Below are 12,373 nucleotides of genomic sequence, written 5' to 3'. Positions count from 1 at the left end.
GGTCAGTGTGTGTTTATAGCATGGTTTATAGTGTCAAATAACGAATAAAAACCATCTCATCCGAGATAATGGACTCTTGAACATGGATTATCGTGATAATAACTACCTAAAATAATAAAAACGTTTGGAGAAACTGTATTTGAAGAGTAGGCTAGTGTAAATTTAGTGCGGGACTTATGACCTGTAGCCATAATAGCCAGCCACGAGGGGGCTCACTTTGACTGAATGTCATGTCATCACTCTGTCATCACTCTCATCACGAAACTTATTATTTTAGGTAGTTATTATCACGATAATCCATGTCCAATAGTCCATTTCCTCAGATGAGATGGTTTTTATTTGTTATTTGACACTATAAACCATGCTATAAACACACACTGACCTCCTCGAGCTTTTATTTTGGCACTTCCGGTTACTGGCATTTTGAATTTGCATATTAATTAAATATTTAGTTTCACCCGAAACATTTAGATTCAACATTTAGATTTAGATTTAACATTTAGATTCAACATTTAGATTTAGATTTAACATTTAGATTTAGATTTAACATTTAACATTTAGGTGTAACATTTAATATTTAGATTTAACTATTTAAAATATCTCTAAGTTGACAAATATTGTTGTAAATGTGCTAAAAAGTGACCGTCAAAAATTCATACCAGTTTTTTAAACATTGTTTGAAGCTAAATGTGACAAAATGTTGCTGTTATTTTCAGCGTGAGCCGCTTTACAAACGGCGCCCCATGAAACCGCCCCTCTACTAAAAAGTTTTTTTTTATTTATTCAATATTTAAATATTAAAGTGGGTGGCGGCAAGTTACTGTCCTAATGAGCACGTTGAGTGAGCCATTCATTCAACCAATTCAATCAAACGGCTGATTCTTTCGGAATGAAGCAAGTGAATGTTTTTATGAATGGGCCATTGAGCTGATTCTGAAATGAACAGATTCTAACAGATTAAACTGAAACATGGATTCATTCAGCAATAAAGCACCTCTGTGTTGCTTAGAGAAGCACAACAGTTCTGCTGTGTTTTTATTAAGAAATCTTCGCTGCCGAAAGAAAACAAAAACAGACAACATTGTGCCTAAAATGTAACTTATAATGTTAACTTATTGTAAGTTAAATTTTAGGCACAATGGAGAGGCGGCATATCGATCACAAGTTCAGTATGGAGTACCGCAAGGCACTGGACAATACATCTTTGTTGTATAAAGTGCTATATAAATAAAGGTGACTTGACTTGATTGTTTATTGAACTGCTGTATAAAATCAATATCACATTTGCAATTGTGCAGATATTTGGTAAAAATGCACTTTTGCTGGTATGATATTGCTTAACTACATCTTATGTTATAAATATGAAACAAAAACTCATGGGGGTAAAAATGTCCATGTATCTTGATATCATGCGGTGAAAGCGTGAACTCTCGAGCCATGTTTTTGCAAAAGTGAGTGACATAATGTCAGCTTGCATATCGTTTAAACAATAATTACGATATTATCGTGAAAGTACGCAAAAAATAACAATCTCACACAATCTCAAAACATACTCCGCAATTCAGTTCACAGTGCCTTACATTTTCGTTTCTTTTCGCTAAAATGTTACAATTTCATAAAATTCAATTCACTGACAGATGATTCACGCAAATATGACCACTTGACCTTTCTGACCTCATTCTCAGATGAGCTGCCAGACAGCAGATACTCTTTAGCGTCAAAGAACTCTGATAAGGACTCTGGGATTGACCCTCGACTCTCACTGGACACTTGCTGCAGCAGAGGGCGTGACCCATCAAGGACATCCTGATTGAATAAGAAGATAAAATTGGCTTGATTTTGCCCAATAATAATAGAAAATATAAACACTTAAAAACAGATGACATAAATTTGTTGCTTGTATACCTTCTCACTGATACAATCTAATGTGTTCCTGACTCTGTCTCTTTCTGAGCAAAGGGAAGTGTACGCTGACCTAAGAGTGGAATTAACTGGTAGAAGAAAGAAAGGGGAAGAATATGTGTCATTTCATCATATGGTTCTTGTAATATCAGAAACTATGATTTTAATTATTAATAGAATATTAATGATTATATATTAATATATATCATAAGTTTTAATATAAATATCCCTGCAAAAACACATGTGAACATTCAAACTCACTAGTGCCAGCGAGTCGAAAGAACTCCTCCTGCATCCGAGAGGCTTCCGTGGGCGAGTCTGGACTTTCCAGGCATGAGTCTGGTGAAACAGGCTCTGAATATACCAAGTTTGGATGAGATACGTGCAGACGGGAAGATGAAGTGTCAGGATTCTGCTAGAAAATGACAGATAGTGAATGACAGATAGTATGTGATGCAGTGTCTAGTACAGTATGTGTAAATTGGAATTATATTTAGAGCCTAAATCTAAATCTTACCTGTAGTGTGCTTTTATTTTCCTTGCTAGAATTCTTTGATCTCCATTTTTTGTGTCCTCGTTTCTCTTTTTTGGAGCCTTCAGTCTGGGGTCACACACACAGACATTTAATGTTTTGTCAAAAAAAAGGACACAATGAGCACTGGAAACTGCAAAAACATTAACAAATCGTGCTGACCCCAAACTTTGAAACAGTAATGTACAATATATGAAGAGTTTAGGAGGTATCTGGATGTCCCCAAATTAATTTATCATCACATGCACCAAACTTAAACACATATTGATGATCTTTTAATCATTACATACAATAATGCAAAAGGCACTACCTGCAGAAAGTTAATGGCAGGTGCCGAGAACGCTCGGTGAAGAACTTCCATATTTTTCAGAAGAAGATTTAATTCCAGCAACGATGAATCACACTCCGACAGATCTAACAAAAAGATGACCATTTAGCATTTCATTATCTTAGTGATGGGTCAGTAAAGCCATCCTGCTTTTTTAAATGTTCTCTGTGTATTATCTGAGAGGTGAACAGTATTTTGGCCATGATTAATACTTCAGAATGATGTGTCAGTTCAGGTTTTTGCAGGTACCTTTGCAGCACTTCTCCATGTCTTGTGAGTTTTGGAGCCAGCTGTTCTTCAAAAGGGCTAAAGGCTGCTTGGAATGAAATGAACGCTGGGAACAAGGAAAAAAAAAAAGACAAAATGTCACATTGGTGTATACTGCCTTTCTGTGCCACTTGAAAATTATTGGAAAGACTTCAAAAAATTTGGGATCTGTAAGATATATATTAGGAACCGTTTAGTCTCCAGTGCCACCATTTTCTAGAATTGAAACCTACCTGGAGTCTCCAGAAGTACAAGGTGTCGGCTTCTCAGTGACTGCGCTAAGGTAAAGAATCATGAAACTTGATCCTAACCTAATAAAGATCACAAGCCGAAGTGTTGTGAAACACGTGAAGACGGATTTAAAAAAAAAAGGCTTTATAGACAGACAGGTTGCGAGTGACTCTTGAAGGACCAGCCCCACTTCCTCTTGTACCGCTGTTTGAAGAATTTATCTTCCAGAATCTGGCAGTACGTTTTAGAAGTTCATTTTAAGGTCATAATCTCCTACCCTAAAAGGTCCGTCCTGCTCATTGTTAGTAGCAGCTCACACCATGACCCAATCGCCTCAAGAGTCACTCTCAACCTGTCTGTCGATGAAACTTTTTTTTGTTTTAAATCAGTCTGTGACTTCTATTAAGGGTGTGTTCACACTTGTAGTTTGGTTCTTAGTTCTTTTGGTCCAGACCAAAAAAGACATTGATACATTCAGTCCTGGTTAGCTTAGTGTTTTTAACACTGAACCTAAAGATACAAAACAAATAAAAAATGGCTTTTATGATGTATATTTTGCGATGGAACTTGTCGAACATCTAAAACATTGCTGTGTGCTGGGCTAAATGCGCTCGCTGTATATACGTACATATGATGGTATATGATGGAGCTGACAACTCGTGAAGTGCTTATAAAATGTGTTAAGGAGTCAAAACAGTGGCAGGAATCCCTCCATCACACACACAAAGTAAGATCTGCTGTGAGGAGACACGGTTCTGATGCCTGTACCGAACTGTGACGGGCAACATCGTGACTATGACGAGAAAAAACAGGTATGATTTAGCATTTTGCTCTTTTTAGGGTTGAATCTTGTGACAACATGTCTTTGGTCTGTGTTGCGTTCATATTTCAGTCAAACTGCACCAGAGTTTGTTTGAAAGCGGAACGAGACCCATCTTTTCAGGGGTCTCGGCCCACTTGTTTCACCCAGGGTAGACTCTAGGTAGTTTGCAGCTCTGTAAAATGGAGACTAAGAATTAAGGTGAAGAATTAAGTGTGAAACCACTAGAATCTTTTTTTTTATTGCATTAGTAATATTAGATTGATTTTGAAAGAAAATTCAGGCTTTTTCCTTCAAACTCAAACTCTTTTTCTACTGTACATCCAGATGTTTTGATTCCGGATTTAACAAATCATATAAAATTCTAGATGTAAAACTATTAATGCGGTTTTAAAAAGCCAGAAGAGTAGAATTATCAGCCATTACTTCTTTCATTCCATAAATAATCAACAATTGTGAGTTTCAAACTAAATTTCATCAGTGAATCTCATTATTATGGTGACTTTTCTAACAGTTTACAGTTTCTTATCCTGTTGATGTGTCTGAAGGCTGAATTTTATACCACACTGTGAATGATTATTGTGTAAGAAGGGTAAATACTCGTCTGTTGGAGACGGGGTCAGATTGCAGGTGTCGCTCGGGAGGCTCCATGGCTATCTCGTTCTGACGGAACATTCGATGAAGACGTAGTTGCGTCACCCACTTTTCAAACAGATCCCTAGTCTTTGCCTGTGAACGTAAAAGCAAATACAGCTAATGAATGTGCATTGATAAAATGAGGATAAATAACTATTGTTTGCCCAGCATATGTAGGTGTGTGTTGTTTGTGTTGCCAGTACCTTGAGGTGATAGATACTGTCCTCTGTGTCCAAGTCGATGCACATTGACTTCTTCTTCATGGCCATGACAGAGAGACCAATATCAATGCGACCTCGTAACCTCCCCTTCTTTAGCTGAGGAATCAATCACACAGTAAGGGATGAAAGAGCATCTCTGACAGGTTTTAAGTAATCTTACTCCACATGAGCCTTGAAGAATGTGTGTGTAGTATGTGGATGAGACTGTTTTTACACTCACATCAGTCCCAGTCTTGGCATATGTAAGGATGCCCCTTTCGAGCAGGAAATATCTCTGTGAAAAAATATATAATAATTAGCACCCTTAGATGAAAGATACATGTATTTAAATGTCATTATATTTAATTACAAAATCACATGATCACCTTATGCCAGCCTTTCATTGGCCACTTCCTCTTTTTCAACAGCAAACCTTCCTGCTTCTCAGGCTTCTGAATATTTTCTGTCAATCCCTTCAAATCTTCAACTACCTCCCAGCTCTCCTAAAGAATAAGAAAATGAGACAGAAAGAAAGAGGTGTACATTTTAAAAAGCTCTGGGGAGAAAGAACAAAATTACAATACCCCAATACCAGATGCCTCAAAAGACATTGTATTATTTGCACACTAGATGTTTTAGCAAACATCAATTAAGGTCTCAATGAAGATCTGAAGCCATTTGTCTTGCCTGTCTGTTGTCTTCTGATGAGGAGTTACTCTCTTTCCGTTGTGTAAATGGTGTCATGCTTGATGTGGCGGGTGATGTCTTGGGAGACAGTGGTGAAATTTGCTCGTCTGAACTCATCTTGTAATTAATTTACTGTGGACACAAAAACAGTAAACACTCAACAAACAATTGTACACAAGTTACATCATGTGACCAGCAGAGGGCAACAGAGTCACAGAAAAGAACAAGTGAGTGAGGCAAAGGAGGAAATGACAACCAAAAGAAAAAAAAATCTGTGAGGATGTAAAAGAAAGTAATAGTCATATTGCCATAGGTGGAATTTCCGAATATTTCATACCTACACTAAGTTATGGCCAGTAATATTTGCTTTATCCTCCTTTTGTGTACCTAATATTAATCTAATAGTTGGTAGGAAAAACATACAAATTCAACTTAAAACAAAACAAAATACAACGTCAACATACTTAAAAAAAAAAAAAAAAAAAAACATTAAAATATACAGAAATAAGTAGAAACAAAAAAATTATGTAAGAAATGTCAACAACAAATGTCCCTAATAAAGAAAAATTTAAAGGGATAGTTCACTTTGAAATTAAATTTTGGTATGTTTTAGCTTACCTGAAGGGCATCCAAGATGTAGGTGTCTTTTTTTCCGCAGTAGTTTCAATTTTGATATTTTTAGATCAAACCGTTCTTGTCTGTCAGTCATTTCATGCAGGTCTGTGGTCACTGTCTCAAAGAGCATGCACAGAGTCCAAATTAAACAATTCCCCATCGTCCAAATTAAACAATTCCCCATCGTAAGTACACATTGATGGCCTAAGACACGAAACGAGCGGTTTGTGTGAGAAAACGAACAGTATTTATATCGTTTTTACCTCTTATAACACAGCCACGTCCAAGTGATCTGAGGGCGCGGGCGCTTCCTGCTGTGTGACGTGTGCGCAGACTGGTGCATAGAAATATACACTAGATGTCGCCTTGTCTACGGCAGTTCATTGGAACGAATGTCTTTAAGGCGACATCTAGTGTATATTTCTATGCACCAGTCTGCGCACACGTCACACACCAGGATGCGCGCGCGCCCTCAGATCACTTGGACGTGGCTGTGTATAAGAGGTAAAAACGATATAAATACTGTTCGTTTTCTCACACAAACCGCTCGTTTCGTGTCTTAGGCCATCAATGTGTACTTACGATGGGGAATTGTTTAATTTGGACGATGGGGAATTGTTTAATTTGGACTCTGTGCATGCTCTTTGAGACCGTGACCACAGACCTGCATGATATGACTGACAGACAAGAACGGTTTGACCTAAAAATATCAAAATTGAAACTATTGCGGAAAAAAAGACACCTACATCTTGGATGCCCTTCAGGTAAGCTAAAACATACCAAAATTTAATTTCAAAGTGAACTATCCCTTTAAGAGATCACAGCGGTTACAGCAAAGACAAAAAATAATAAAAGACAACACAATGCATAAAAACAGTATGACATGGTCATATTCCCAAGCAGGCAATATAATACAGGCTTCCAGATCTCTACGAATACATTTAACTTGTCATCAATATAATATTTTAATCATTATTTTGCTTTGTAAAAGCCAATTATTTAATGTCAGAAACATGTAAATGGGTCATAAACATGAAAATATATAGCTGAAAATAGATATTTATCAGGTTATTTTTTATTTACTCCTGAGCCAAGAGAGTGTGTGTGTGTATCATTGTTTTGAGTCCACAGGGACACACTGTTCTCGTGCCCCATCCTTTCTTGTTTCAGTGGACCATGAGCACACGGACACACACGGGTATGATACAAAACTACTACATTGCTCATCTACATCAGCAGTGTCGCAATTTTTCATGACACCATGTGACCTTTTGAAAATAAGTTGAAAACATTCTGAAACGTGTGTTTTGTTTGCATGATGCAAAAAATATGAGGTGTTGCATCATGGTTTCTCCAACAACAGAACGAGAGGCTTTCAATCAATAGCCAAACCTTCTAAAAATCTAGTGAGCAACATTTTTATGGAAGAGTTTTTAGATTTATGGAGCGGTCAGGTGATTCATTCATCCACCCTGACTGAGCAGGTTTAACAAATCAGACGTATAAGTGTGACAGCAGAGGACTTAAAAGTTCAGGACTAAAAAGAACATACAGTTTTAATGCTCATACACACACACACACACACACTATATATATATACTGGTCAATGACGTATAAGGATTTTCAACAGGCCAATTTTAAAACACTAAAATCACTTAAATTTTTTATTTGAATTTATATGTACACAACATTCTTAATGATTGAACAATTGCAATAATATATATTGTTAATTTAATTATTTTAAAGGAGAACTCGGCAACTCTAGCGAACTCTAGTCACTTCTTCGCTGATTTTTCCTTTTGTTGTCGCATGTTTTCCTCACGAGCTCCCCCTACAGCTGTGGGGGGGCGTATATTTCACAACACGGTCGTAAAAAACTCACTTGCGGTGGCCTCCTCCCCCTCTCTACCACTGCTCATGTGCGTTTGTTATGATCGGAGCAAGCCAACTGTATCGTGTGGAGCTATGTCTACCGAGGTGGGTAATCTGGTAATACACATAGACTGTAAAAAAATAATAATACATGCGTGTGTGTTTATGTCGAATTGCCGTAAAGCAATTCGTGTTTCGCGCTCATTCTCGTTCTCGCTTCTCACGAGACTTCCAATTTCTATTTTGCCGGGACGGTAGTCCCCAAGTTGCAAGGTTCAAGGTTGGTTTTCCGCCTGGGAACGCTGGGGGGAGCGGGGAAAGTCACCAATATCACCAGAACAGGTTGTTTAACCATCCAAATGAATTCTAGACAGGTTTATTAAGTTAAAAAAGTTACCAAGTTCTCCTTTAAAATTGGCCTGTTGAAAATCCTTATACGTCATTGACCCCTATATATATATTGATGTAATTACATATATATTTTGATGAAACTTTGTGCATCAAGTTATTAAGGCCAAACATAGTTAGGTACTTGCATAGTTTCGAAGCTCATACCCATGTATCTTTGATGTAAAGTTAAAGGAATAGTTCACTTTAAAAATTAAAATTCTGTCATCGTTTACTCTCCCTCAAGTTGTTTCAAACCTGTATGAATTTCTTTCTTCTGCTGAACACAAAGGAAGATATTTTGAAGAATGTCAGTAACCACACAGTTGATGGACCAATTCAATTGTTTGGTTAACGACATTCTTCAAAATATCTTTTTTTTGTGTTCAGCAGAAGAAAGAAATTCATACAGGTTTGAAATAACTTGAGGGAGAGTAAATGATGACAGAATTTTCATTTTTAAGTGAACTATACATAGTATACATAAAAATGGCTAAGCATATATTTCATATAAGTCAAGGGTTTTTATAAACAGTCTGTCCCACTCACATTTACACACTTATCAAACACAAACAAAACGTCAACTGTCAAACTTCTTCAGAGTGACCACACACTAAAAATTACTTTATATACGTCCACACCCAGCGACACACACCAACAACATGTATGGAATGTTTACAATACATACACTGTTAAAGCATCAATGAGGGAGCACATGGATAGGAGAAATAGACAGAGAGCGACAACAACACAGACTACTAATGCTCAGAACATTTGAGTCACCTGGGCAAATTTGTGGTAAATAGACACACACACACACACACACACACACACACACACACACACACACACACACACACACACAAAATCTCCTCTTCTGTTACTGAGCCTCTCTTGCCTTGGGATAAATATGTTGCTATTTCCCGAGCATTCGACTGGGTCACTTGCTTGTGTCTTTTATTTTATTTAAAATGTATGTATGCATGTTTGAGAATCTGGGTGTAAATACCAGTAACTCTAGTTAGAGTTTCCAAACTCACAGTCTGATTTTTGTTTAGATGGCAGAGTCAGACTTGTCTAAACCTAGACTGAGGCATGCATGTAGACAAGAATGCGTGCGCATCCGAATACATGTTGGTGTTTATGAAAAAATGAATTCCTGTGGTTTTGCATCTCCGCGTTTGTACACACTACAAACATTTCAGCATGAACTGCCCTGCAAATGTTATTTACATTTCAGCTAATCAATCATGCATAAGGTGTTGCTAAAACACATGCTTATGATTTTTTTAATTTGGCTAATCTCATAAAAATCAATATTTATGAAAGGAAACTTTCACAAAATAGGTTCCCTTGTCGAGAAGATTTGCAAATACGGAAAGTCAGGGCTTTCCTTTAACCCTTTTCTTTCCTATTATTATGCTGACAGAAGATTCAAAAGACAGTCACAGCACACATAATACAGCGATAAGGAAGTTAGCGATGACGCAAACTGGGGTAAAAAAATATCACTGTACCACACAGCCTTGAACGTTATAATGTTTTATATTAAAAAAACGATAACAAAAAGTATGATAAAAACACCTAATTTTTGTTGAAATTATAATTACATTTATTGATCCTAATAATGATCAAATATCTAACTACTAAATAGTAACTAGATTAAGCCTTTAGATAACGGCGCGCACATATACATATATATATATATATATATATACATATTATATATATATATATATATATATATATATATATATACACACACACACACACACATATACATATTATATATATATATATATATATATATATATATATATATATACATACTCTTATGCTCACCAAGACTGCATTTATTTTATCAAAATACAGTAAAATGGCAATATTGTGAAATATCACAACTGAAAATAACATTTTAATATAATAGTAGTATATTTTTAATATGTAATTTATTCATGTGATGGCAAAGCTGAATTTCCAGCAGCCATTACTCCAGTCATCAGTGTCACATGATCCTTCAGAAATCACTTTAATTCCATTGCATATGGGTGTAAGTATGGCTCTTGGGTAGGGGGAGAGAGGGGATGTGCTCTTTGGTTACATTTTATTCTTTATTTAAATTTTGTATTGAATACTTCATTCATTTTAGAAAATAATAAAGAGAGGTGCATACAAAGAAATTCTTATATGCTGATGCTGTGCTCTTATTATTATCAATGTGTTAAATATTTGTGCTGCTTATATGTTTGCGGAAACTGTGATTCATTTTTTTCTCAGGATTCTTTCATGAATAGAACGTTCAAATAAGCAGAATTTATTTGAAATAAAAAGTCTTTACTGTCACTTTTGATCACTTTAATGCATCTTTGTATAATAAAAGTTGAAATTTCTAAAAAAAAAAAAAAAAAAAATTCTTATGGGCCCCAAACTTATATAAATCAGATTTCTGAGCCAGAACTTAATTTTATGGCCCTGTAATACTCACAGCAAAGTTATTTTTTGTTCTTCACTTTGTGGTAAAAAAAAAAAAAAAAGTTTGAAATATGTGAGTAGCAATATACTGTTAGCGAACATCCTGACATCCCTGATCCCTGTGGTAGAGTGGTACACTGTTTGACATTGAGCACAGGTTGCCTTGTCTCATGCGGGTGAGTAACCTATGATGTAAACAAAGAACGCCAACACAGTATGATCAGCGTTAGTTGTAATGCCAAACAACAAAAACCAGTGGAAACTGACATTGTCTAATCTATACTGACATTTATGGTATGTGAAAACACAAAGACGCACAGAATATGAGGACTGGCCCTGTATAATACATGTCAATCATAAACACCACATAAAATAGTCATTGCAGTAAATAGGCTGTAGGGTGTGGGCTGTGGGAACAAGGGCACAGAAGCATATCGAAATACAGTTATGACAAATACAGAATCATCTGAGGATAGAATAAAAGGAGTAAAGGTTGTTTGACTTAATGAATGAGCAATTTATTGTGGGTGAGGGTCCAATGAAAAGTGCAGTTAACAAACCAAGTAAGCGATGTCAAGCGGAAAACCAACACAACCCTTGGCTTTGAGGTGTTTGAAAGATGCTTCAGTCTCATGATTGAGTAAGCATGATCTCACAGGGGCAATGAAAGCTCACCAAATGAAGTATATTGGTAAGATAGCGGACTACTCTTGAATTAGGGCTGCTCCATTATGGCCAAAAAATTTTTTTTTGGTCAATATTGAAATCATTATTTAACGATCATTTGTGGACTATATGATCTAAGTCTTATTTTACAATACGAGTCATTTTAAATAACAGCGAAATTTCACTATTGACACAATTATCGAATTAACTGATACTAGGTTAACTAATGTGAAGAAAATAAAAGTCCACAAAATAATTACATAAGTCAAGTAAACAGTCAGCAATACAATAAGAACAAAGAGAAAATAATTGCAAACAAAACGGACAAATAAATACAATAGAGCAAAAATACAAATTAAATAAACAATGTTTTAAGTTTTGCAGGAATATGTACTAACAGGATTCACACAGTGCATCCAGAAAGTATTCACAGCGCTTTACTTTTCCCACATTTTGTTATGTTACAACCTTATTCCAAAATGGATTCAATTCATTATTTTCTTCAGAATTCTACAAGCAATACCCCATAATGACAACGTGAAAGAAGTTTGTTCTGTACATGTAACAAAAAAAACATGTACATGAGTATTCACAGCCTTTGTTGAAGCACATTTGGCACAACTTACAGCCTCAAGTCTTTGAGCATGATGCTACAAGCTTGGCACACCTATTTTTGGGTAGTTTCTCCTATTCTTTGCAGAACCTCTCAAGCTCCATCAGGTTGGATGGGGAGCGTCGGTGCACAGCCATTTTCAGAT

General features: G+C 36.1%; 1 protein-coding gene across 4 annotated transcripts in view; it reads right to left on the bottom strand.

Annotated features, from left to right (window-relative positions):
* osbpl3a (oxysterol binding protein-like 3a) overlaps positions 1-12,373 on the bottom strand; it is a 31,381-nt gene that overhangs the window by 14,852 nt on the left and 4,156 nt on the right. For 2 of the 4 annotated variants that reach the window (XM_079877933.1, XM_079877935.1), the window contains exons 2-12: positions 5,604-5,735; positions 5,303-5,419; positions 5,158-5,211; positions 4,920-5,033; positions 4,681-4,809; positions 3,012-3,096; positions 2,745-2,848; positions 2,420-2,503; positions 2,164-2,317; positions 1,906-1,991; positions 1,675-1,806 (exon numbers count right to left, since the gene is read on the bottom strand). In XM_079877933.1, the coding sequence (XP_079734059.1) occupies positions 1,675-1,806; positions 1,906-1,991; positions 2,164-2,317; positions 2,420-2,503; positions 2,745-2,848; positions 3,012-3,096; positions 4,681-4,809; positions 4,920-5,033; positions 5,158-5,211; positions 5,303-5,419; positions 5,604-5,720 (1,176 nt within the window). In that variant the 5' untranslated portion in view covers positions 5,721-5,735. The remainder of the gene's footprint in view (positions 1-1,674; positions 1,807-1,905; positions 1,992-2,163; positions 2,318-2,419; positions 2,504-2,744; positions 2,849-3,011; positions 3,097-4,680; positions 4,810-4,919; positions 5,034-5,157; positions 5,212-5,302; positions 5,420-5,603; positions 5,736-12,373) is intronic. The other 2 variants (XM_079877934.1, XM_079877936.1) reach the window with 1 other exon arrangement.

Source organism: Squalius cephalus, assembly GCF_949319135.1.
Source record: "Squalius cephalus genome assembly, chromosome: 8".
Taxonomy (NCBI): Eukaryota; Metazoa; Chordata; class Actinopteri; order Cypriniformes; family Leuciscidae; genus Squalius; species Squalius cephalus.
This window is presented reverse-complemented; position numbering and strand designations above follow the sequence as displayed.